Source organism: Phacochoerus africanus, chromosome 6, assembly GCF_016906955.1.
Source record: "Phacochoerus africanus isolate WHEZ1 chromosome 6, ROS_Pafr_v1, whole genome shotgun sequence".
NCBI lineage: Eukaryota > Metazoa > Chordata > Mammalia > Artiodactyla > Suidae > Phacochoerus > Phacochoerus africanus.
In genome coordinates this window covers 7,021,763-7,049,325 of record NC_062549.1, presented here as the reverse complement: position 1 = coordinate 7,049,325, position 27,563 = coordinate 7,021,763, and the positions used below count along the sequence as shown (strand labels likewise).

Sequence of the window (27,563 nt, the reverse complement as noted above, 5' to 3'; positions counted from 1 at the left end):
TCACCACCATCACATCACCTCCATCACCATTCCCTATCACCATCACCTCCACCATCGCCAGCATCACCACCACCATCACCTCCACTGCCATCCCTCCATCGCCATCACCATCACCACCATCACATCACCTCCATCACCATTCCCCTATCACCATCACCTCCACCATCGCCAGCATCACCTTCCTCATCATCTACACCACCATCCCTCTGTCAATACCACCATCACCACCGTCACCTCTGTCATCATCCCCATCATCACCTCCACCACCACCACCACCACCTCCACCATCACCGTCATCATCCCCAGGTACTGAGGAGAGAGCTAGGACTCAGAGCAGTCAGCGGGACACTAAGGAGCCCCGGTCAGATAACACACAGTCAAAACTTGACCAAGACCTCCCAAGTGGATCTCCGTAACTGCCCGCCCCCCTGGGGGCCAGCACTGTTCCAGGAGGTAGTGTCATTTCCTGTAATAACGCAGCAGAGCCCCGGAAGAACAAAGCCGGCTTTGGGCCCCACCCTAGACCAAGCATCGGGGCTACAGAGACATTTCAAAAGATTGATGACAACTACGAGTAGCTATACCAAAAAGGGACCCTCACTCTTGTGTGTTAGAATTTAAGACAGCAACTCAATGCAGGGAGGGCTAAGCTGGAAAATCAAAGTGCCACCAACCCACCCAGACCGCACACCTAATAAGTACGCCCCCACACGGCTCGACAGCAGGTCTAGAACTAGGGAACAGAGAATCACTACATATAAGGCATCAGCTTTGGGGGGGGGGCGGGGGAGGGAAACATAGGTTACCAACACACAGTAAACCCAGGGCCTTCGCTCAAGCAGGCACCATACATGTGCCAGGAGCACCCTCTGGTGGCCAGTCTGAGCACTACACCTTCCGTCCGAAGGATGAAGCCATTCCCAAGACTGAGCAGAGACCCGAATGAAAATGTGGCTAATATTCCCTGATTCCTACCTCTGCTGGAGGCCATGCTTTGCTCACCACCCACTTAATATTCACATTAATCCAGTGAGGGAGGGACTGCTGTCCTCACTTCAAATCAAGTAAACTGAGCCCAAGGAGGGGATGCAATGTCACTCGGCAGGTAAGCACAAAGCAGAAGCACAGCCCAGGCCCCAAGCCCATCCTACATGCAGTCACCACTTGCTGTTGCTGCTTCCCCAGCAGGGCTTGGGTCTGTACTGGCAGCAAGTCCTGGACGACCCGGCAGGTGAGGCAGACCCAACGCCAACCCCAGATTCTCTGTCCTAGTCACCACCAGCCACTGCCCAGCCAATTCTCAACCCATATAGAAGTTATCTCCAAACCTTATGGTGCTTCCCCATTCACAGCCACATTTTTATGCTAACAAAGTGGAGCTGAGTCAAAGAAGTTTAATTCAGTGCTCCATTCGCACAGAGTACAAAAGGGGCCCCACTTCTCGGCAGAGTCAGGACAGGTTCTCCTTGGGTCTGGGGCTTCTGCATGTGTTCGGCTTGGTCTCACAGTGAATTCAGTCTGTGAACATCCACAGATCTGTTCATCACTTCGAAACACTTTTCTACATGTGTGCTGTACATCATGTTTCTCAACAGCAAATTTTAAAGGAAAAGATAGAGGGGAATCTCTCATTTTAAAACAACAAAGTACGGAGTTTCCTGGTGGCCTAGGGGTTAAGAATTTGGCATTGGCATTGCTGCGGCTCTGGTTCGATTCCTGGCCCAGGAACTTCCACATGCCACAGGTGAGGGCAAAACATAAAAAATCAATTTAAAAAATCAGATGACAAAGTAAGGTGAGAAGCCCAGACCTAAACATGAACCCACCTCTGCCCCAGGAGCCGTGCAGCCCTGGCATGTGTGGTGGCCTCCTGAGCCTGTTTCCCCATCTGCCTGGGGGGTCTGCTGGTGCTGCAAAAGGACTGCAGGACATCCCTAGCTGGGGACTGACACTTCTGACATGGTAGGAAGGGCAGTCGTCTCAGCCAGGAGCTGGGTCCCCCAGCCCCTGCTCCCACCCGCCCAATGTGATGGAGTCTGTGTAAGCCTCTGAGCCTCACTAGACCCCATTAGCAGTGACCTTGAATGTTTTAAAGTGGAACCTGGCCTGCAAGCCTCACCCAGAGGCTCCCTTACAGAGAGATGGACAGAGCCGCCTGGACGGAAGCCAGGGTGTGGGGACAGCCCCAGACAGAGCCCCACTCCCCTCTGGCCTGGCCAGGCTCGATATGCACCTGCCCTCCCACCCGTCCCCGGATAATCTCCAAGGCGCCCTCCCAGCTCAGAGCTTCAGTGGGCTGAAATGCCAATAAACACACACCCTAACTTTGGTATTACTATCATGCATCTCATGAAATGCTGATGAGCATGCCAACTTCTTTAGCTCACAAAGTTAACGTTTCTGTTACATGCAAAGGAGAAATCCCACGGGTGCTCCTTTGTTGAAACTGCATTAACAAAATGAAATGAGAAACGCTTGGTACCAGCTATAATTAAGGCTGGGCCAACAGCTGCATTATAGTTTCATGCATACACATTTCTCCCATGTTGAAACGTGGCGTAACTTTTTTAAGTTATTTTCAAGCTCTCTCAGAGTGAGAGCCCTGGGCAATAGTCTACTCACACTTAACGTCAGAGCTGAAGAAAGCACCACAAATTTTATGTCAACAGGAACCACAGCCCTCACCCAGTTCTCTAAGCAGCTGCACCATCCTTGCCCCAGCAAATAGGGGGAAGCTCTGAGGATGTGGCCAACGCCCTGCAGGGACATCAGCCCCCCTCGTGCAGACCACAGAGGGGGCCCAGAGCCCTCCCGCCATGGGAAACACAAAACGTGCAAATTCCTCTCATTTTTGTTTTTTGCCTTTTTTTTTCCCCCCTGCTTTTTAGGGCCGCACCCAGGGCATATGGAAGTTCCCAAGCTAGGGGTAGAATCAGAGCTACAGCTGCCAGCCTACGCCACAGCCACAGCAACACCAGTTCCAGCAGCGTCTGCAACCTACCCCACCGCTTGCAGTGTTGCCAGATCCTTAACCCACTAAGCAAGGCCGGGGATTGAACCTGCATCCTCACGGATTCTAGACAGATTCATTACTGCTCAACCACAAGGGGAAGTCCCTCCCTCTCATTTTACGATGTATCTGAGGGGAACAGCAATGCTCATGGCACCGCTGCCAGGCCTCTGAGTTTCCAGCATTTAATTATTTGTTTATTCATTCATTTATTTATCTGGCCGGAGCATGCAGTGGCTTGATGTGGGAGCTCAGTTCCCAGACCAGAGACTGAACGGGGCCGCAGCAGTGAACCTAACAGTCCTAACCACTAGACCACCAGGGAACTCCCCTGAGTTTCCAGTTTCTGTGTGTTGTTGTTTCAGTTTATTTTGGTTCCTTTGTGTGGCAAACCCACCCAGTCCCATTTCCGAAGGCAAAGGGCTGCCTCGAACCAGCTTCAGCACAGGGCCTGGGGACAGCAGCTCTGGGTGCCCTTCTGCACGACTGGAGGAGCCGTTCCCTTCCTGATCCCTGGGTCCTGGGCTGGAGACCCAGCTGCTGCCACCCTGCTGGGCTCATCAGGGTGGTGGGGGCAGGGGGTCAGCTTGCGGAGGAAATGCTGGGGAAAGGACTTTGCATTGCTACCCAGGACCCAATACCCGGGAAGAACAGGTAAAACGGGCCTGTAAACCAAGCAGGCAGGTGGAAGGGGCTCGGCACCATTCCTACAGGAGGCAGGCCGGTCCCTGCCCGTGGGACGCTGCCTCATGGAGACACAGACACAGACGTTCCAGAAGGGACAGTTCTGTCCTACAGAAAGAGGGCCGCTCGGGTGATCTCAAATTTTCTGGCGGCCACATTAAAATGAAAAGAAACAAGCATAATTAATTTTAATAATACATCTCATTAACCCAGTGTGTCCAAAACATTATTCTTTCACGTGTAATCCACTTTCATTGATACAGTTGCTTTACAACATTAGCAGAGTCAGTACCCAGTGGTTCGTTATACACATGTAAATACTTACCTATTCTGTTTCAGATTCTCTTCCCTCGTGTGTTATCATAAAATACTGAGTATAGTTCCCTGTGCTATATAGTAGGTCTCTGACATGCAGTTTATTTTTAAAAGATTGATGAGAAATTTTTATTGTTGTTGTTGTACTAGGTCTTCAAAATCTGACGTGTATTTTCCACTCAGAGCACATCACAGTGCTGACCAGACACGGATCCAGGAGTCACAGTATTTCCAGGACACCTGGCAATTTTTTCACTGCAGATCAGAGAAATGCGACACGCAGGCCCCACTCCCTGACAGCCAGTGGGACAAGAGTGGGCCTCCACCACCCCAAATCTCCAGCACCCCAAAATCTTGGAGACCCACAGAGTTAAGAACATGAAGATGAAGCGTGGACCCTGCCAGCCAGAGTTCCTGTCCACACTATCAAAACGAAGCAAAAGACAGAGGCATCTTCATGTATTACCGTCACAAGCTTCAGAGGCTGGCTGTCTGCTCTGGGTTCCTGGGGTCATAATCAGAGGAGATAAACTACAATAACAGCCTCGGAGTTCCCGCTGTGGCTCAGGGGTAAGGAACCCGACTAGTATCCGTGAGGATGCAGGCTCAGTCCCCGGCCCACTCAGTGAGTTAAGGATCCAGCACTGCCATGAGCTGTGGTATAGGTCGTAGATGCGGCTTGGATCTGGTGTGTTGTCGTGGCTGTGGTGTATGGTGGCAGCTGCAGCTCCAATTCTACCCGTAGCCCGGGAACTTCCATATGCTGCAGGTGTAGCAGTAAAGAAATGAAAAATTAAAAATTAAAAACTAAAAGAATTAATACAATAAAATAATATAAAATAAAATAAAAAAACAGCCTGGGCAAGAACTGAAGGCAGATGTGGGAAACCTGCAAATTCAACTTCAAATTTTAAACACCTGCTTTACTTACCATGAAAGCCTGCAACTGGACTCAGTTACAATGTATTCTGAACTTAAAAAACTAATTCAAGAAGAAATAACTGACCTCTAATATTCGGATGTGTCTAAGGTTTGTTTAAATTCCAAAAGAGAGCTTAAAATTTAAGCAACAAGAGCCACAGGGAAAAGAGAATTTTCCAGACCCTCCGGCCACTGAACTTCAGCCTACAAGAATGATCTGGTCCATTCATCCTGGCAACTAAGCTATAAAGTAAATATTAGGTGTATGCTCCACATACCTGGGCTATGCAGTTTTTACTAGGGGAAAAAAAGTAATTTTTAACTTAGTCTCACAGTTCAACATTTCAGGAACGTCTGGTATATACCACATACTAGGTGTGCTAAGCACATTTAGAAATGAGTAAGACAAAGACCTTCCCTCCAGGAACATAAATAATCCATTTTATTCAGGAAAACAATTTAAAGTGACTGTGGCTTTACCTGAGGCCCAGTTTCATAGACTCTTGCCTTGGAAGAGATGGAGCATCCAGGCCCCCAGCCAGTGCCCTCCCTGCCCCTCCCCGGGTCTGAGCAGCTACCATTCTGTTTACAGGTGAGGGATCTTTAGAAGGTCAGGCGGCTATGCAGCCTCGGGGTGACCCTGGCAAGGCCAGCCCCTGCCCCTGCACCCAACCAGGCTACCTGGTAGCCTTGGGTCCCCTCCCCTACAGGTCCAGCATTCCGGTCCTTCTGCCATGCCTGACAGGTCCCGCTGCTGGGACAGCGTCCACACCGTGGCCAGGCCAGTCCTGGCTTGCGGACACCACCTCTCCAGACACAGGTTTCTCCTAAACTACCACAGCAGGTCCTTTCTATGCATGTCCCCTAGGGGGCGATGAAGGGCAAAGGAGAACTCCAGCCTCTGGGAACTAGTTCTGAGATGCTGGAAATTCTACAAAGTGGAGAGGGCTGGTGAGTGCCTGCTTTCTGATTGTCAAACTTTTTTTAAAATCCAAAACCTCATCCTTCCAGTCTCAGCTCCTCCCTCACTCTCTCAGAGAGACTCTTCTTAAATCCCTGGAATATAAAGTAGGTCTCCATTTCTTTCTCTTGTCCACCCCCACCGTTGCTTAGAAGCAATTACCAGCTTCCAACCATGTGTCTGATTGTGTGTTTATTTATTCGTTTAATCCCTCTCTGTCCTAAAAGACTGTAAATTCCAAAAACATCACTATCATTTCATTCAAAATACAGTTAAAAGCTTAGAGAGATCAATATTTAAGGTTAACAAACCTACTTACTTCTAAACAAAGAAATGCTGTTTCCTTTGTCACGAACAGGACTAGAACACTTCCAGAATATTCACCTAAGGTCTCCTGAGAATGCTGTTAACCAAGGCATTCACCTCCTGCTTCCTAGCATGACATTAAGACCGAGGGCTGGGGAAGGAAGAGCAGCTCAGAGTGGCAGAGCCGCCAGCCAACGCCCCCCAGAACCTCTGACTTCTGTTTGTAAAATGAGAATAAGCACAGCATCAGGACTGGTGGTTATAAGGAAGAGAAACCAGACCAGACAAAGGGCCTGGGAGAAATGCTCAATGAAGGGTAACAGTCCAGAAAATATCGGGGCACCCACCCCCCCATCATCAAGGAAGTCCCACTCTACTCCACCTCCTCCCCTGGACCACCGCTCCTTCCTGGAAACACACCCCTGGGTCACATCTGTGTGTAGGTCCCCACTAAAAAGCAGCGAAATTCAGACCTCTCTCTGAAACACAAGAAATACTCACCCTGGAGTTCCCTGGTGGCACAGTGGGTTAAGGATCCAGCATCATCACTGCTGTGGCTCAGGTCACATGCTGCAGGCACAGCCACGAAGGAAAAAAAAAAAATCAAAACAAAACAAGAAATACTCACCCCCAAAGTTCACAAACTTAAAAAAAAAAAGAAAAAGAAATAGTATGAGAAGAATCCCTAAAATGAAATGCAAACAAACAAATGAATGAAACCACTGTGGTTTAAATGAGTAACTGTGACTGCGCTGAAATGCGGGGAGGGGAAGAGCAAACTCAAGTCACTCTGGAAGTTGGGTTTGCACCAAATGAGATCAAGCAGGACCCTGTGGGGGGCCCCCGAGTATAGGAGCCCCTCCAGGTCCCCAGTTTCTCATTTGTAGAAAAAGGCTACTGTCTCCTAGACCTTCCCAGAGTTCAAAGAGCAGACCCAAGCAGCTGCTAATCAGGAATGCAGAAGCAAAGGAAAAGCAGTCCAAAAAATAATAGTTCAGGCATAAAACAAAATCCAAATTCCTCCTCAAGGGATATATATAACAATTTGACTCATATCTTTGACTTGTTCTGCAGAAACTAACACTCTCCCCACCGAGGTGGGGACCACAGACTCACAGACCCCAGACCAGATGGAACCAGAAAGCTAATGAAACCCCACCAGCCAATCAGAAGAAAGTCACGCGGACGAGACGGAGAGAGCAAGCTTGAGAGGGACAACTCAGAGAGCAGGACAGGTGGGACCCTCCGACACTGGAGATGGCTTGCAAAGGGATTCTTGTTCAAAATAACAGTAATGGCAAAGGATGCTCTGTGTTCCTTACATCCAAGATTCCAAACATCAAGTTCTACACAAACCTCTCTCCTTCCTTGAGCCACTCTGGCTGGAACCTCCAAAGGTCAATGGAATCATCATGCCAAACCTCACAGACCCTTTTCCCTTCTAACGGACCAGCCTCCTGAGGGCCTCCAGCGGTCAAGGGCAGTGTCCTCCTAATGACCCTTTTACCTTGGACCGTGTGCCTGGACAGGCAGGCAGCAGTCACTGAATCCCAGCAGTGAATCCTGCCCGCCTGATGTTCTTCCACCCCTTCTGCTCAGTTCCTGCCACCAAAGCCCTACTCCTGACCCATGCCCCACACCTGGGCATCTCCAACTAGAGGCGAAGACTCAAGAAAATTCAAAAAGAACATCTTTCCTCTTTCCTTTGGCTGCGCCTGTGGCGTGTGAAAGTTCCTGGGCCAGGGGTCAAACCCATGCCACAATAGTGGCCCAAACCACTCTAGTGATAATGCCAGATCCTTAACCAATTGTGCCACAAGGGAACTCCAAGGATGTTTTTTCTGATGATTTTGCTTTCTTCTAAAAATTGAAAAGAGGAGGGAGAAGGGGAGAGAATGACATGAAAAGAGTTGAGTCAAGCCTAGTGTTCAGGGCTCCCAGAACTCTCCCGAAGCCCAGGGACCTTCTGTCACTCCCCACCCAGCCCACATGCACTTGATAAAATCCCCAAGTATGGAATGCTGCTATAAATCTCTAAGAAAGGCAACAGGACCCCAAGTCAGAATTACAGTGACACTCTCAGGGAATGACGGCTGTAGGGCACCTCACAGCAGGGACAAAGAGGGAGTGGGGTCCATGGAAACTGTCATCACGAGAAAGAATATTAGTGATGAGTGGGTAAGGCTGCCATGTGGCCCTCCTGAAGCAGGAGGGACCTCTGCTCCAGGGCACTCTTCAAAGATGACCTTGAGGGAGGGGCCTCAGTCCCCATGAAAGGTCTTTCGGAGGTGCTTCCAACAACCTGGCAAGCACTGTGCCAGCTTCCTAGTCCAACTCCAAAATAAAAGCAGGGAGCAGAATGCAAAGGCCTTCTCCTTACCACTGCAGGAGGGAATGGAGAATTATGGACCAGGGCTATGTGCATAAAGCCTGAAAACATTCACAACCCCGTGCCTGTTAGGTTCGTTGCTGCTCTTTCCCTACAGCCAAACAGACAAAGGCTGGCTGTTCTCTAAGTTAAAATTCAATTAATTACCATTCCCATGGGTTTTTTCCTCTAATGCATTTCCCTAAATATGCCCCTAACCTTCACGCCCAGAGCCACTGCCCTGGGGTGAGGGTCAACCTTGGGGTGCACCAGGATGGGTCTTGCTCCTGCCTGCACTTCTGCCCCCAAAAATGTCCTCCTATATAGTCTTTATAACTTCAAAAACTACTACAAAGCTATAGTAATTTAGAATGGTGCTGACGAAGAATTAACAAATAGATCAATGGAACAGACCAAGAGAGCTCAGAAATGGACCCACACATAATTTTCACCAAAAGGACCAAAGTAGGGCATCCCCGTGGTGGCACAGTGGAAACAAAATCAACCAGGATCCATGAGGATAAGAGTTCAATCCCTTCCCTTTCTCGATGGGTTGGGGATCAAGCATTGCTGTGAGCTGTGGTGTAGGCTGCAGATGCAGCTCAGATCCCATGTTGCTGTGGCTGTGATGTAGGCTGGCAGCTATAGCTCTGATTCGACCTCTAGCCTGGGAACTTCCATGTGCCTCACATGTGGCCCTAAAAAAAAAGCTAAAAAGTCTCTCTTAACAAATGAGGCTGCAAAACCTGAACATCCACCTTTGGGGGGTGGGGGGGGGAATTCCGATCCCTACCTCACACCACACACAAATGACTTGAGATGGATGAGAGACCCGACCATAAAAACAAGAAGTATAACGCTCTGAAAAAAATGAGCAAACCTAGGAGGCTATCTTTGTGACCTTAAAGTAGGAGAACATTTCCTAAAACACAAAAGGCACTACCTGTAAAAGCAAAAATAATGGTAATCATCTGGTAAAATTACAAACTTCTGCTGATCAAAGATAAAATTAAGGAAATAAATAAGCATGCAGCAACTGGGAGGAAATAGTCACAACACATACACAGGACAAAGGTCTTGCATCCAGACTTTATATAGATCTCTACAACGTAACAATTAAAAAGACAAGCAAGCCAGCATTCAAATAAGGCAAAAGATTCTCCAAAGATTATATACATATGGCCAAAAAGCACAAGCAAAAGTACTCAACATCACAGGTTACGAGGGAAATGCAAATTAGAAGAGACGCCACAGTACAGCCTCCAGAATAGATCAGAGGTAAAAGACCAGCGACACCAAATGTTGGTGATGATGTAGAGCAAGTGAAATTCTCTCACTGCTGGTGCAGCTCCTCCGGAAACCTACTTGGAAGTTTCTTAAAAAGTTAAATACACCTCTACCCTACAATCCAGCCACTCCGTCACCCAAGAGGAATGCAAATCTATGTCTACAAAAACCTTGTACAGGGCTGTTCATGGCAGCTTTATTTACAACAGCCAAAAACTGGAAACAAATCTAGGTGTTTATCATAGAAACAATCTGGCACATCCACACAATGGAATATTATTAGGCAATAAAAAGACACCAAATACCAGATCTCAAAATCTCTATGCTGAGTGATAAAAAGCCAGATACAAAAGAACTACGATGTTCTAGAAGAGGTAAAATTAAAATCTCTGATGAGAGAACTCAGACTAGTGAGGGTGACAGACAGGGACTGGGTGGAGAGGTGCAAGAGAGAACCTTCTGGGCTGATGAAAGCGTTTACGTTATTAGGGGTGTGGGTTACACAGGTGGTCAAACCATAAGCTTAAGGTCTGTGCATTTCACTGAATGTAAATTATACTTTAAAAAACTTGTCTCCAGGCAGTTCCTGAAAGGCAAACCAGCTGACCCTTCAGCCTCGTTCTTTGAAGTCTTCATAATGAAGTCCCAACAGCTTCCTACTGTCTGAAAGACTCTTCACCACAGACCTCTATACCCCCACTGCTGCCCCCGGCCTCAGCCCTCACCTAGTCCCACAGAACACACCTTTGGGTGTGTCACACCTGTGCCTTGCACCACCATCCCCCGTCAGGGGACCTCTGCTCACGCTGCAGGTTCCAGCTCAGGTGCCTCCGCTTTCAGGAAGCCCTCCCAGAATCCCTGGGTGCACTGTCCTCCCCCCAGCCTGAAACCTTCAATTCCTGGGGCTTACATCCATCCTAGCATCTGGCGCCATCTCCGCAAGGGCTGGTTTTCCATTGCCAGGACAGCATGAGGGCCTCAAAAGGACAGAGAGACTCATACCTGACTTTGCATTCCCAGTTCCTGGCACAAAGTTTGGCACAAATATTTGGGTGAACCAGAGAATCTGAGTGGAAGAAAAAAGGGGAGGGAGGGAGGGAAGAAGAAAGGATCCTAAGGGGCAGAGCAGGAGCTGTGGCCCCTGAATTAGAGGCCTGCTGGCAGAGGGGAAGAGAACATCTAACAGAAGGAAAGGGGCCAGCCAGGACCCCTACCAGGAGACCTGGGCCTTGGGGCTGACTCACAAGGCCCTCTAGGATGCCAGGACATTGGAGACCCTCGTCTTCCAGAATGCTGCTCCCAAAGCCTCCTGCTCCTGGGCTCCGGATGCCAAGGCTGACCTGGCCCCGTCTCCTCCTATACCCCTAGCAAGGCTAGCAGCCACCTCTGAAGCTGGGTCCCCACCTTTCCCATCCTGTCTCAGCCCAGACTTATTTGGGGGCACAAAGGTGCCAGATTCCAGAGTGCAATAATGTGCAACTCCATCTGGTACATGATTTAAAAGAAGAAAAATCTGTTACTCAATTTAAATCCTTTTTCTATTAATGTGCCAAGCATAATCTGTTCATAGGCAGGTAGTTATCTATATATGCTACATTATTTGCGGGGGCGGGGGGAATGTAACTTCAAACCTGTAATAAGTATTTAATATGACTGTTTTTGCTTCACTCCCAGATTACTTTTTTCTTTAAAAAAAAAAAATCAAAGTCTGTAGACTTTTCCAACCACAAATGTGCTCAAGAAGCAAGAAGACAGTGCACCAGGCTGCAGAGCAGGAAGCAGGGAGCCGGGTCTGGGTGAAAAGGATAGAGAGCCAGCCCTGCACCTGCTGGCTCTCTGCACTGTGAGCGGTGAGCAGTGAGCGGGGGCTAGGGCTCCTTTTGCAGATGCAGGAGTCACAGGAGTTATGTGACTTCCCTCAGGTCAGGAATCCGACCTGAGTGATGAGCAGCAGATCTCTGGACCCAGAGCACGTGTCCATTCCACCCTCCAGAGAGTTCCAGCCCTTAAAGTTGACACTTGCCCTTGAGAAATTTCAGAGACAGTGAAAGTTTAGCAGAATAAACAGCTAAGAACAAAGAGAAAACTTAACTCTAGGCTAAATCCACTCTACATAGTTAAATCAGCCCCTCTTGCTGAAGGTTTTCAGAAGCAGCAGGCATGAAACTATCTATAAAAGGAAATGCAATTGAGGAGAATCTTTTTAATATACCTAATTCTTGACTGCCCTGGTCCTAGGCAGAAACTGAATTCTACCTAAGGATATCTACCTTTGAAACGCTGTTATGTAAACTGCAAGGTAAGGCAAGAAAAGACAAAGAGATGGGAAACCGGCTGAGGAGGGGGTGGTGTGATAACAGCTCCAGTTTACCCTCGCAGCTGGTTTACTGGTTTACCACGGAAAAGCCGGCTCTTACTGACCAGAAGCAACTCCAGCTTACTGCACTGGCGCTCCTAAGTTGACCCAACAATCAGGCGAAACAAGAAACTCTTTTCAGAAGATAGCTGACCACAAGTTGACGGCAATTCATTTAAAAACAAGAGTTCTGCTTATTTATTACATCGGCAGATTGAAGAGAACTACAACAAACGCCCAGGTTTCTTTTTAAAAACTGTCATAGGTAAAACTCCAGAAGAGGAGCAGTGCCACAGACCAGCAGTAGCCCAATGACCTGGCAGAGGGCAGTCAGCAAATAGAGAAGACACTGTCACTGCCCCCGGGGGAGAACAAATCTGATGCCACACTGGGTGTTTCTTTGACTTTAACCTTTGTATTCTACTGCCTTTGCTACAAGCTAATTCACTGAAAGAAAGTTGCCTATTGCCTGAAATATACAGGAGAGCCCCTTCTCAGGGCTCTGCCCTTTAAAGGATAACACTTTTCTATTCATAAGGAGATAAGAGTTGCAGAGTAGAAAATAACATTTGTCTTGCTGGAGGTTTAGGGGAATATTGCCACAAACCTACCTGGAGAGCTGCAAGAACAAGGGATTCCGGCATGAAGAAGTCTGCCAGCCACACTTCCTGCTCTTTTAGTATGAAGAAGCCTGAATTCTACCTCAGGTCAGAGGGTTCTTTGGGACACGAGTCAATCATCTTCTCCATCTGCTGGCTTTCCCAATAAAGTCGCTATTCCTAGCTCCCAACAACTCATCTCTCAATTTACTGGGCTGTCCTGCAGTGACACCGTTACTGTCACAAAGTACCAGGTGATGCACTACTCTGGCTCTGGCACAGCTCCATCACTATACACACACTTGCCCCAATCTGACCCAACCATGGGATGTGAGCAGGACCAAGAGAAGAAGGGCTCTCTACCCACCCCTGCCTGGCGTGAAGCAGGGAGGGCCATGCAAAGCTCTTGGCTTGAACTGAAGAAGCAAAGAAAAGTGCCCCGTGGCAGTCGGGACGGTGACGTCAGCCAGCCAGCGAGCATAAGCTCCAGGTGTCTACTGCAGCCCCCGACGCCCCGCGTGGAGGACATGCAACATAGCTGCTTCAGTATCAAACGGTAGGCTCAGAAGATGAAGCTGGGGAGGCGGTCCTGGAGGGTAAGCCTGTGACATTAAGCTTGTATTTCCAAAAGCTCACGGGCTCTGCAAGAGAACCAGACCGACGGAGGGAGGTGGAGGCAGTCACTTAGTTCCTTCGTGCTTCCACTCAGTAAATGCACACTGAGCACCCACTAGAGGACAGGCGTTAATCCAGGGGATGGAAGTACAAGTCAGGCAGCCGCGCTGAAGTTTGGATTTCATCCCAAGTCGGAGGAAGTTGATTTTTAAAGCCTCAGCGCTGCCATTAACAAACTGTATGAAGTTGACCTCTCTGAACTTTTGTTCCTCGTCAGTAAATGACACACAAATTAGAGCTGTCGGGAGAAATGAGCAGCAAAAAGCGTGAGGTCAGTGCCCCAGCGTGCACGCTTATTGTTAGCTGCGGATGAAGGAGCCCCAGGCTCCACGTTAAGGGAGTTGGACCAGGTGTTCGTGGAAGATCCATCGCGCTCTCGCATCCAGCCGGCAGAAAGGCTGCTTCAGCCGAGATGCCAGAGACGGCTGCCTGGAGGGGGTGGCATTTCAGCCTAACTTTAAAGAGTGAGGAACGGGGGCCCACAGAGCTGGGCGGCCGGTAGAGGATAAATTTACAGTTGATCACAGGGTGTTAGCGGGTTCCCAGTAGCAACAATGCTAATCCTTGGCACTTGTGGCTCCCTCTGTAGAACACATAGAAACTTTCCTTCGGCAGCTCGGTGGAACCCTGTCCCTTCAAAACATCCTGGCCACGTACATGGGTCTAGAGAAGCCACCCACTTCACAGAGGAGCAAACTGAGACCGGCCCACCCAGGGACCACGCGGACAGAGTTGGAAGCCTCGGGGTTCGAACCTCCCGCCTGCCAGGACGCCTGCGCTCGGTCGCCGGCGTGCGCCCCGGCCCTACCCGTTACCCTGGAAACGGCCCCGCGCACGCGCGCGTGTGGCTTCCCGTTGCTCGTTCTTCCGCTAGCACCCTCGTTGCTTTTTTTCTTAATAAAAACTCAAGGCGGCGGAATACTTCCAGCCACTGAACGTGCCGTCAAAGGACGCCGTTACGTCCGCTCTCCGCCCCGGGCCGCGGATCCCTCCGCCGCCCGGCGGCCTGCGCGCTCTTCCCCCATCTGCAAGCTCGAAACGGCTTCCCGCGCGCCGCGCTGCGCCCCACCCCCCACCTCATCCCCACCCCAACCCCCAGCCCGGCTCACCTGCCGCCCGCGTCTCCATGGCAACGCCCCCACCGCGGAGGAAAAAAAAGCCTCGGGCTCTTCCGGGCCCCCTCCCGCGCCCACCGAGAAGGCGGGTCGACCCGCTGAGGCTTCGCTTTTTATTTTTATTTTTTTAAGAAAAGAGCCGGCGCGGTTATGGCGAATCTGCGGCATCCAACATGGCGGATGGAGTCTTCGCCCTCCTCCTCCCGGGGCGCTGACGCCGGCGTCGCGGACGTCAGCCTCGGACGGCCCTCCCCCCGCGCCGAGCGCGGCCTGGCTGGGCCGGGCTACTGCGCATGCTCGGGTCGGCGGCCCCCGCTTGGTATCCTGCTCCGCGGATTCCGTCGCTCCGCGTTTTGAGCCTCTCCTGGGAATGGGCTAACGGGAGGCCTGGAAAAGGGCTGGCAGGATTGGGAGTCTTCCCTGTTCTGCCTGGATCATCTACCTGCTGGCAGATCCTTGCAACCGAACCACTGGGCCGGACGAGGAAGGAGAGTTCCACGCCGGTGTCCCGGTTCCCAGAGATTTAACTTTTCTTGGCCTTAGTTACCTAATTTGTCAATCGGGGCAGTCACAGCCTGCCTCCTTCTCAGAGGTTGCAGTGTTTCCCAAGTGGGATGCTTTCCTCGAGGAGTACCCCTATAAGAGTTGATTTAGTCTTAGAGACAGAAACTATCTGGAACCACCTCCACCCAGCGACAGGCTGCCTCCGTCCTCCGGATGGTCTTGCAGAAAGTCTCCCTAACCCTTGCTCAGCTCCCAGAACCTGGCTCACAGACTTCTCTCTGCAGGCGACAGTATGTGGTTGAGATGTAGTGACCTCGTTTTCCTCCTCGGTGTTAAGGTGGTTAGTGTACCACTTCCTTCAGATCTCTGCTTAAACGACATCTTCTAGCGGGCCCTCGGGACCACTCCATCCGAAGGAACCTTCCTAAGTCATTGTGTGTTTTCTCCGTGCTATTACAATAATTTTTCTCCATCTCGCCTTGGTCACCCTCTTGGCTCTAGAAACTACAACTGAGCCTGACAGTTATTTGTTGAATAAATTAATGACTTCTTGTTGCGTGTATGTTTAAGGTTGCCTTCTGTTTATAAAAAGGACAACTTTTTTCATTTATGGTAGTAATCGTATAAAGTTTTCCTTTTAAACTCATTTACATTTTTAAAAATCAGTCAACTTAAAATGGTGCATGCAGTACAGAGACAAGGAAAATAAGTAAAAATAAAACTTCAAGTGAGAAATTTGGAAAATACCAAAGTGTAAATCTTTGCCTATTTGTAAGTCTCCTCCTGGAATAACCTCCCCTCTACTGCTGCTTAGCTGGAGAATTCCTTCTTCGGCTCCACCCACACTTCTCCGTGCCCATTGCACTTCTCTGCTCACCCCCTCCCCAGGGGCTAGACCATGAGCTTCTTGAGCACAGGAGCCAGGCAGGTTTTTTTCTCCTTTTCTCACAAATCCTGCACAGCAGTGTTCCTCAGGGAACACACTCGTTCCCATTGGCACTTGTTTTCCAGTCAGTAAAACGCGCATGAATATTGAGCTTTAGGATGATGCTAATTTCTCAGGAGTTCCTTAATCCTGTCTTGCTCCTTAATCCAGTTCTTAGGAGACAAAGAGTCATTGTAAGACCCCCAGATTTACAGTCTTTTAAATATATGTTCAGAGATACCTCCTCTCCCACTCCTTCATTTCATCCTCACAACAACTGAAGGGTTAAACTGGACAGATATGACTAGCATTCTTTTCTAGAAGTGAAAAAAGATGTTTAGAGAGGTTATGTGGCTTGCTGAGTGCCAGTGAAGACCCAGGTGTGGAACTGGTCTCTCCATGCCCAGTATCCTCCCCACTTCACCACATCGCCTGCCAGGATGTGCCCACACTCCCCACCACACCCCTGAAAGGGCCAATGCCAAGGCAAGCCCAGGGCTATTAGCATACACCCACCACATCCTACATCACAAGATAGATGGCTAGGTGGAGCCTGTCAGAATAGCTCATTTGCAAGTGAACTGCTCAAAAAGTTGCATTGATGAGCTTCCCCTTGTAGAACGCTAAATATTTGCAATAACCACTATTTTGCTGTGAATCGATTTCTGTCAGGAAATCAGAGTTCTTCTGGGTTGCTGACGGCATTGGTTTTGTGCTGGGTCGCCTTACTGACAGCAGCATTTAAATGTTAGATATTGATTAGCAGATGGATTGCTCCTGGATGTTGTGACCAAGATGAATTTTGAAAATGAAGCCATTTAAAATGTGTCTCAAAACCTAGTTGCCTCAGAATAGTAATAAAGTAAAATTTAAAGGAAAAGAAATTGTGGATTATGAATGATGGTCCTGGGTTAATTATCGGGACAGCTGTGATTTTCTCCGTTATTCTCATGACATTTTCTTCCTTCTCTATTCAAAGAAGAGTCACGGAGCACCTGTTATTCCTGAAAACAGGCCTGGCCTCAGGTGTACAGACACGACAAGGGAATAGTCCTTTTCTTTGGGACCAGACTTGCAAAGGGAGAGATGTGTCCACCCCGGCTCTGCCGGGTGATTTGCACCTTTCAGTCAGCAAACATCTGTCTTCTTTCCATGTGCATACTATCCCAAAATGCCTCCATTTCAAGAAGGCACATTAGTGGAATTAAACATAAATTGATCAAAATCATATAATAAATGGCATCCTGCTTCAGGGATTGTTCCTAGAGGAGACGAGTTCCCCTCTGGCCCTCTGGTGGCTGTCAGCCTCTCAAGGCTCACACATGAGTGAATTTGTGCCAATGAATGTATCAACATGAAATAGCATTTGGTGATAGGATAATACATTTACATAACTGAATATATTTGTGTCAATAATGTTATAATTATGTCTAACAGCTATATGACAAATACGCATATACACGAAAACATGATTTTACAAGATGCTTACTGAAAGCGGGTTTTAATAAAGGATACATACACGTGACCTCAAAATAATGGCCTGGAGGCGCACAGCAATGATAAAATCAGAGGTTGGGATAATCATAGTCTGAGCGAAGTGTTAAAAATCTAAATAGGCCCTTCGTAGAGAAAAATCCATTTAAAATGGTGTAAGAGAAAACAGTGTTGTAATGTCAGAATGATTTGAGCAATTTGAGAACATAATGATGACCTTAGGAAGCGGCATATTTTCTAGTTTGTTCTTTTCAGTGGCTGCGGAGTGCCATCTCATCACCAGCACGCTGGTATCCTCAGCTCCCACATATTGATCTCAATAGCATTTTTCCTTAGCAGTATCCAGGGCTCATTCAAAGAAGCTGGGTCCATATCTGGGGCCAGGGGGAACGTCAGAATGGCCTGAGACATCTTGTGATGGCCAGAAAACCAGGCTGCAGCCCAAAATGCCTGGCTGTTGCTAAAAGAACAAGGGAGTTGGCTGAAAAGGAAAGGGGTTCCTCTGGTCAGGTTGTAACAACTTGGAGATAACAAAAAATAACTAGGGCTATGGTTGTCGATTTAAAAGAACAAGGGGTGGAGTTCCCGTCGTGGCTCAGTGGTTAACAAATCCGACTAGGAACCGTGAGGTTTCGGGTTCGATCCCTGGCCTTGCTCAGTGAGTTGAGGATCCGGCGTTGCTGTGAGCTACGGCGTGGGTCTCAGACGTGGCTCGGATCCAGTGTTGCTGTGGCTCTGGCGTAGGCTGGCGGCTACAGCTCCGATTCGACCCCTAGCCCGGGAACCTCCATGTGCCATGGGACAGGCCTAGAAAAGGCAAAAAGACAAAATAAATAAATAAATAAATAAAAGAACAAGGGGAGTCTGTGAAAAGCCATGAATCTTTAATGATCAAAAAGGAAAATTAATATTATGTGTAATGACAAATCTAGGTATAATTCAAAGAAAGGATTTTTAAAAAGGATGTTTCAGTAAGTAGGTAAGTTTGGCATATACGGGGTTCTGTTTCCTAACTGAAGTTCAGTATATCTGATTATGAGTTGAAAAGAGCAGGTAAGTGTATGGTGAGTAGTCAGAGATTTCCAGAAGTGAAGGAACTGCACCAAAATGAGGAAGGGCCGGTCAAGACCGTGGTCTCCGAAATAACCAGGTGGAAAGAGGGCTCATAACTGGTGGTGCAAGTTAACGGATTAGCCAGATGTCCTAGGAGAACGGCTGATAGATTCAGCTTCTCTATGACCCTGTAAATGACACGGAATGCTAATGAGACACAATGAAGTGAATTGTAAACCGAGGCAAAACACCACGTAGCCAAAATTCAATGGACGTGGAAGTGAAGCTGTGTGACCTCGGGCAGGTGAACCCTCACGCCGTGGTAAATGTCCACTCTCCCGGCCTGCCTTCTCTGGGGACGGCATCTGGCTCGTCCTCTGGGGATTCCCTGGCTCCCACGGAGTGATTTTTTTACAGCACTGTTATTGACAGTGCGATTAAGGCAGGTGAGCTTTGTGACTCTGGGGCACGGATTCCTGGGCCCATCAGTAACTGGGGGCGAGTTAGATTAGGTAGCTTCCCCTGGGATGTCATCCAGCTCCCTGTTCCAACACCAGAGCTGGCCAAGCCGCCAGGCCTCCAATTCTGACCTATAAGTGAAGGTTTTCTTACAAACATGAAGCTCCGTTACTCTGCTTGTAAAAATATCATGATTAACAGCAAAGCCTGTATTGACACATGCACTGAGGCACGTGGCATGACTGCCCATCGGGGACCTACTGTCCAGCATGGGGAACTGGGCTCTATATTCTGTGATCATCTACGTGGGAAAAGAATCTGAAAAAGACGGGATGCGTGTATATGTGTAACTGAACCACTTTGTTGTACAGCAGAAATTATCACAACCTTGTAAATCAACTATACTTCAATAAAACTTAAAAAATAAAAATAGGCGTCCCCGTCATAGCTCAGTGGTTAACGCATCCGACTAGGAACCATGAGGTTGGGGGTTCAATCCCTGGCCTTGCTCAGTGGGTTAAGGATCCGGTGTTGCCATGAACTGTGGTGTAAGTCGCAGACACAGCTCGGATCACACGTTGCTGTGGCTCTGGTGTAGGCTGGCGGCTACAGCTCCGATTGGACCCCTAGCCTGGGAACCTCCACATGCCGTGGGTGAGGCCCTAAAAGGTCAAAAGACTAAATAATATAAATAAATAAAAATTTTTTAAAAGAGCAGTGCCCGTAGAGCTTGGCAGCCTAAGTCCATAACCCTGGCTCCACCTTTAGAAACTAGTACCCTGGGCAAGTTCTACAATTTGCAGCTTCTCATCAGTTTCCCCATTCATTAAAACAAAGGTGGCAATCTCTACTGCATGGGCTTATATTGAGAGGCTGAAATGAATTAACACACAAGAGCTAGGTTTTCTTTTCTTTCCTTTTGTGGCCACTCCTTGGAATATGGAGTTCCCTGGCCAATGATCAGACTCAAGCCGCGGTTGCGACCTAAACCACAGCTGTGGTAACAACAGATCCTTAACCCACTGTGCCCACCCAGGGATCAAACCTGTGTCCCAGTGCTCCCTCCCAAGATGCCGTCAATCCTGTTGAGCCACAGTAGGAACTCCTAGCTAGGTTTTCTTTTAAAGAGAATTCAAAGCAGTGTTCCTACCAGACTCTGTGGAATTTGATATCTCACAAGCCTCATTAGTATTTGCATTCTCTCCACCCTGCCTTCACATGTTGACAGTGTTTGGGTGAGTTCAATGAGGCTGGTCTCTGCAAAATTCAAGTAGCAGAGGCGCCTGCCAACCAGATTTGCTGACAGACTTAGGTTCAGGAGAAAGCAATGAGCAGTCTGGCCTGGGAGTCACATCCTGCGAACGAAATAAATCCTGAGAAAGCTGAGGGCGAAACCTGCATTCCCCCATCCCATCACCCTCCTCCAGGGACCAGGTTTAGGCCCGGCCTCGACGCCTCCCTCCCCTCCGTCACCCTCCCGCCACAGATGAGGTTCATCAGGGCGACATTTCCCATGACTCTTGCCTTTTTAAAATGCGCTTGGCACAGGTACAAGCTCCCATGGATGCTAGAGGGTCCCCCAGGCACCCAGTCCACTCTCCCTGCCTGCTTCCTGCCAGAGCTGGGAATAGAACAGGAGACCCTTGATGGGTCTTACCTGGAACATCGTGGCACTCAGAAACTATTTGTTGGAGGAAGAGAAATTGAATAAATAAATGTCTCCATTTTCTACCGTCAGCAGATAAATGCTACAGGAACATTTAGGGGAGGGGGACGTCCCCTGCTTAGAAATGTATGTGGACATCTTTGCAGGGGTTCCTGAGTTTAACACAGAACATTGGCATTAAAATGACCTTAAAGATCATGAAATCAAACCTCTTTATTTTACAGATGGGGAAACTGAGGCCCAGACATGCTAAGCCTGTTGTTCACCAGGCAACCAGGATGGTGAAGGCATGTAAATCCATGTTTTCTGATCAACTTTATTTATTTATTTATTTTTTTGTCTTTTGTCTTTCTTTTTGTTGTTGTTGTTGTTATTGTTGTTGCTATTTCTTGGGCCGCTCCCGCGGCATATGGAGGTTCCCAGGCTAGGGGTCGAATCGGAGCTGTAGCCACCGGCCTACGCCAGAGCCACAGCAACGCGGGATCCGAGCCGCGTCTGCAACCTACACCACAGCTCACGGCAACGCCGGATCGTTAACCCACTGAGCAAGGGCAGGGACCGAACCCGCAACCTCATGGTTCCTAGTCGGATTCGTTAACCACTGCGCCACGACGGGAACTTCGACATGCTGATCAACTTTAAAGAAGCGGGGAGGTCCCCATTGTGGCTCAGCAGTAACAAACCCAATTAGTATCCATGAGGATGCAATCCCCGGTTCAATCCTCAGCCTCACTCAGTGGGTTCAGGATCCAGCTTTGTGGATCTGTGACCTGTGGTGTAGGTCACAGAAGCGGCTCGGATCTGGTGTTGTGACTGTGGCACAGGCTGGCAACTGCAGCTCTGATTCGACCCCTAGCCTGGGAACTTCCATATGCCACACGTGCGGCCCTAAAATGCAACAACGACAACAACAAAGTAAGCTGGAAATGTTTAGTTCTCTTTCTCCGGAGAAGAGAGCATTAAGTTAAATTTTTTATGTAATGCACAGCCCTTAACCACCAGGTCACCAGGGAACTCCACATGCTGATCTTTAAATGTCCAAAAGGCAACAATACGAAGAAGAGCTTCTTAAGGAAACAAAGTATTCAAAGATGAAACAGTCACCCCCAGATGCTGAGAAATAACTTCTAGAGAGAAGAGAAGCACCAAAACGGGGGCAGAGAAAATGGCCAAAATGATAAAAACAGAAAATACAAGTGCAGAGAGGATACAGAGCAACCAAAACCCTCAGACACTGCTTGTGGGAGAAGTAATGGCACAACCGCTTTGGAGGACTGGTGGATGGTTTTGAGAAGGTTAAACTTAATGTCTACCCTGTGATTTAACAAATTCACTCCCAGGAATAGACTCAATGGAAATGCACACGTGTTTTTCACTAAAAGACATACGTGAGATGTTCATAGCAGATTACTAACAGCCCCAACTTGGCGACTCCACAAATGCGCCTTAACATTAAAATGAAGAATTAGGTTTTAGTACATTCACACAATGGAATCCTACACAGAAGAAGTCCAAAACTTATTCCGTAACGCACTAGAAAATACCTCCAGCTTTGTGTCCATATGGTCTTTCCAACTTTTGTCCCTGCAGCGCAATGCAGCCATAGATAGTGCAGAATTGAGTCCGCATGCATGGCTGTGTTTCAAAAAAAAAAAAGCAAAACTGGGAGTTCCCTTCGGGGCTCAGCAGTTAACAAACCTGCCTAGGATCCATGAGGATGTGGGTTTGATCCCTGGCCTCGCTCAGTGGGTTAAGGATCTGGCGCGGCCCTAAAGAGCAAAAAAAAAAAAAAAAAAGCAAAACTTTATTTATGAAAACAGATGGAAGGTTGAATTTAGCCCATGAGCCCTAGAATGCCAACCCTCCAATAATCAGTAATAAAAATGGACAATTTGCGGGGAGGGAAGAGAGAGAAATTAGGAGTTTGAGATTGACACATACACACCACTATACATAAAGTAGGCAAACAACAAAGACCTACTTACAGCACAGGGAATTATACTCAATATCTTATAATAACCTGTCATTGAAAAGAACCTATCGATCTATAAACGGAATATATAAATCCAGCTTATATACATATTAACGGAATGACTTTGCTATACACTTGAAACTAACACAACCTTGTAAATTAAAAAAACCTTATAAATTAAATACACTTCAATTTTAAAAACCAAACAAATATGACCCTCATTCTACTTTTATAAATAAAGTTTTATTGGAACACAGAAATATGGACACTCTACAGCCATATCCAGCAATATGGGTGAATCTCATACAAGTGCTGGGCAAAAGAAGCAGACCCAAGAGTAGGTACAACATGATTCTATTTAATGAGGTACGATCACCGTCACTGCTCCATTGAGGGTCCTAGTGGTCGGGATGGTAGTTGTGCCCCTGCAGGATGAGGATTCCATCTGGGCCCTGAGTATGTAGTGTGTTCAGTTTTTGAAAATTCATTAAGGTGCAGAGTTAGGTTACATGTACTTTTTGAGTGCATATAAAAAGATCCTTGAGGAGTCCCCGTCGTGGCGCAGTGGTTAACGAATCCGACTAGGAACCATGAGGTTGTGGGTTCGGTCCCTGCCCTTGCTCAGTGGGTTAACGATCCCGCGTTGCCGTGAGCTGTGGTGTAAGTTGTAGACGCGGCTTGGATCCTGCGTTGCTGTGGCTCTGGCGTAGGCCTGTGGCTGCAGCTCCGATTGGACCCCTAGCCTGGGAACCTCCATTTGCCGAGGGAGCGGCCCAAGAAATAGCAAAAAAAAAAAAAAGATCCTTGACTTTAAAATAATATTTACCACTAACGAGAAAAAATAGGTCTTCCCACCATGGCAAAGAGGGTTAATGATCCAGCGTTGCTACAGCTGTGGTGTAGGTCACAGCTCCAGCTTGGATTTGATCCCTAGCTCTGGAACTTCCATATGCCATGGGTGTGGCCAAAAAAAAAAAAAAACCAGAAAAGATACACGCACTCCCAATATTCATAGCAGCATTATTTACAATTGCCAAGATATGGAAGCAAACTAAGTGTCCATCAACAGATGAGTGGATAAATAAGATGTGATACACACACACACACACACACACACACACACACACACACTGGAATACTATTCAGCTATAAAAAAAATGATATTTTGCCATTTGCAGCAACATAGATGGACTTGAAGGGCATTATGCTAAGTGAATTAAGTCAGACCGAAAAAGAAAATACAGTATGATATCACTTACACGAGGAATCCAAAAAATCCAGTAAACTTGTCAGTATTAAAAAAAGAAGCAGACTCATAGAGAACAAACTAGTGACTACCAGTGGGGAGAGGAAAGTGGGGAGGGGCAAGATAGGGGGACAGGAGTAAGAGCTACTAATGCAAGGTTTAAAATGAGCCACAGGAATACACCATACAATGTGGGGAATATAGCCAATATTTTATAATAACTATAAATGGAGTACAACCTTTAAAAACTGTAAATGACTTTACTGTACACCTGGAACCTATATAAAGTTATATAGCCATTACACTTCCATTTTTAAAAAAGGAGGGGTTAGGAGTTCCCACTGTGGCACAATGGGATCGGTGGCATCTCTGGAACACTGGGACACAGGTTCGATCCCCAGCCCAGCACAGTGGGTTAAGAATCTGGTGTTGCCACAGTTGTGGCATAGGTTGCAACTGATGCTTGGATCTGATCCCTGGCCCAGGAACGCCACATGCCATAGAGCAGCCAAAAAAGCAAGCAAACAAACAAAAAATGTTTTCAATAAAAATTCAAAAATAAATAGGAGCAGGGCAGCTCCTGGCTTGTGGTCTCCAGTTTATGACTAGTCCCTGGTCACAAAGTTGGAGGATAAGAAAACTGGGACTGAAATCCAGGTCTCCAGCAATCAGTAAGGACAAGGAATTGATACTGGATGACTATTTCTGTGTGCGAGCCAACCGTAGCAGTCTTCCTAGTAACTCTCAGGGAGGGAACTAGTGTGCTCATTTTTGCAGATGAGAAAACTGGGGCCCAGTGATGGTGTGGATTCAGCGAGGCTCATCCTGCTAGTCACCTGCTGCAGAAATGTCATCTGAGCCCAAAACTGTTTGATTCTGACCCCATGTTTTTAAGCTGCTCCTCAAGTTTTAAACGTAAATGTGATGCTTCCTATATGAGCACCGCGTGAGCACAAAAATAAACTGTAAGCCCCATGCTAAGAAATATTATCCAGTTATCACTGGCTTTGACTGCCGGCAGCCAAGGCTGCTAAATCTCATTATCGGGTGGCTATGCCGGCTGCTTCCGGGCAAACACTGGCAGGGACACAGCTGGAGGGGAGAACAGAGACGGGCCCTCCGGGGCGTTTTCACTGTGCTTTCTCTCCCTGAAGCAAGTCGGGTGAGTGGGAGTGGGGCAGAAAGGGGACAGAACCAAAAAAAAGGTGGGATGGTGGGCGAGGCAGGTACACTGACCAGTGGAGGGGATTGTCCCAAGCTGAGCGAGCTTGAACCAGAAATAGGAAATGAAACCAGAAACCAAATCGGAAACAGGAAGCCATGTCTCCTTCTGGAGCCACTGGCCCCTCATGTTTGGTTTTTTTGTTTTGTATTGTTTTGGCCGCACCGGTAGCATGTGGAAGTTCTCCACTCCAGAATCGAACAAGCGCCATAGCAGCAACGCAAGCTGCTGCATTGCCAATGTCAGACCCTTAACTCACTGAGCCACCAGGGAACTCCTGCCTCTACCTCTGAGATCAATCCTCCCTCCTGCCATCCCCTGCCTCCAATGCTGGTTGTAAAAAGCAAGATAAAAGGTGCCTCTTCATCCCACTAAGGGAGGTATAGGATGAAGGTCTGCCTTTCAGCATTTTGTGACTATTTTAATTTATTTTCAACAGTTAAAAACTGGGAGTTATAAGGAGGAATCTTCAATGCACACTGCTAAAGTGAAAGAGGCCAATCTGGAAAGGCTACAGACTGTACGGTTCCAACTGTATGACATTCCAGGAAAGAAGAGACACTGTGAAAAGACCAGTGCTGGCCAGGGATTCCTGGGCAGAGGGGGAGTAAGTGAGGAGGGATGAAAAGGTGGGATGGGGGCGGGGGGGGGGGTGCGGTTAGGGCAGTGAAGCCACTCTGTATGTCACTGGGTTGGTGGATACATGTCATTATGCATTTGTCAAAATGCACAGAATAGGAGTACCCTGGTGGCTCAGGGGGTTATGGACCTGGTGTTGTCACTGCTGTGGCTCAGGTTCAGTCCCTGGCCTGGGAATTTCCACGTGCTGTAGGCTCAGTCAAAAAAAAGAGAAAAGTCCATAGAATATACAAAACAAAGAATGAATGTAAACCATGGACTTTAGTCAGTAATGATGCATCAATATTGATTCATCAATTATAACCAATGTACCATACTAATGTGAGATTTTTTTTTTTGTCTTTTTGCTATTTCTTGGGCTGCTCCCTCAGCATATGGAGGTTCCCAGGCTAGGGGTCGAATCGGAGCTATAAACACTGGCCTACGCCAGAGCCACAGCAACGCAGGATCCAAGCCGCGTCTGCAACCTACACCACAGCTCACGGCAACGCCGGATCGTTAACCCACTGAGCAAGGGCAGGGACCGAACCCACAACCTCATGGTTCCTAGTCGGATTCGTTAACCACTGCGCCACGACGGGAACTCCTAATGCGAGATGTTAATAACAGGAGAAATGGGAATGGGGCGAGAAGGCGGTAATGGGAACTCCATGTACTTTCTGTGCATTTTTTTCTGTAACCTAAAATGGCTCTAAAAAATAGTCATTAACTTTTTTTTTGTCTTTTCTTTTTTTAGGGCCACACCTGCGGCATATGGAGGTTCCCAAGCTAGAGGTCGAATCAGAGCTGCAGCACCAGCCTGTGCCACAGCCACAGTCACTCGAGATCTGAGCCACATCTTCAACCCACACCACAGCTCATGGCAGCACTGGATCCTTAACCCACTAAGCAAGGCCAGGAATCTAACCTCCATCCTCATGGATACTAGTTGGGTTTGTTAACTGCTGAGCAACGATAGGAACTCCACGTTAACTTTTTTTTTTTTTAAATTAGGTGAGTTCATGGAAAAATCTGGATTTCTGGCTTCACTGGAAAAATCTGTTCAGGGAGCACAGAGCCTGCTGCATTACTAGGCCTGCCAGAGTCTAGCAACAATCACTCCCGTGGAAGAAGCACAGCTTCTCCCCTGGGGCTCCCTCTGTGAGGACACCCCAATTTTGCCACAGCCTAAACAAGCAGGTATCACCCTTTTATGTTTCCATCTGGACTTCAGGGTCATTGAGTTCGGGATCCCCAGGGTAAGAGGAGTAATTTAGTGCAAAGAGTATCAAACTGGATTCCTCTGGGACCTTCCTGCCGCCAGGGTTATCAGGTTTGGGGGAGGGGTGTGGGCTCTGGGCCCCTCCCTGCTGCTTCTCCTTTATCTGCTGGTCCTGCTGGACTTAATAACAAGATGGACTCCAGGAAAGCGGTCTGTGGGTAAACACACGTGCCAACCTCTGGACTAGCCCAATGCCTGGAAAACAGGCTCCAAAGTGTCCGGCTACAGGCGATTGCTCAGAGGTGGAGGTAGTGCTGCATCTCTTGATTGCCCCTCGAATGTTCCATTAGACGCCGCAATCTCCATGTGTGTCTTGTCACTGGCAGTTCATCATGGTGTCACCACCCATTTCTGATGTGACTCATCCTGAGAAGTGTTTCCCGCTGGTGGAGCATCCCCCTCCCCATCTGTCCAGGATGCCTTGTTTGCTGGACCAGCCTCATCCTCCTCCCAATTTAGAGTTAAGGCCCAGAGGGTTAATCAAAAGAAAATAAAAGCCTGCAGGCCTAGCGCATGCCTGTTGTA

General features: G+C 48.1%; 1 protein-coding gene and 1 long non-coding RNA gene across 5 annotated transcripts in view; both read right to left on the bottom strand.

Moving 5' to 3' along the window:
* The window catches only part of ZFAT (zinc finger and AT-hook domain containing), a 157,450-nt gene extending 142,296 nt beyond the window's left edge, over nt 1-15,154 (bottom strand). For 2 of the 4 annotated variants that reach the window (XM_047783202.1, XM_047783205.1), the window contains exons 1-2: nt 14,592-15,154; nt 6,699-6,767 (exon numbers count right to left, since the gene is read on the bottom strand). In XM_047783202.1, the coding sequence (XP_047639158.1) occupies nt 6,699-6,767; nt 14,592-14,610 (88 nt within the window). In that variant the 5' untranslated portion in view covers nt 14,611-15,154. Of the gene's footprint in view, nt 1-6,698; nt 6,768-12,819; nt 14,521-14,591 lie in introns of those variants that run through there. The other 2 variants (XM_047783203.1, XM_047783204.1) reach the window with 2 other exon arrangements.
* Nucleotides 15,155-18,383: 3,229 nt separating this feature from the next.
* Nucleotides 18,384-21,056, bottom strand: LOC125128754 (uncharacterized). The gene is made up of 2 exons (XR_007135302.1): nt 20,183-21,056; nt 18,384-18,761 (listed from the first exon to the last, which is right to left on the bottom strand). It is a non-coding gene; the product is annotated as an uncharacterized LOC125128754 (long non-coding RNA).
* Between the last annotated feature and the right edge of the window lie 6,507 nt (nt 21,057-27,563).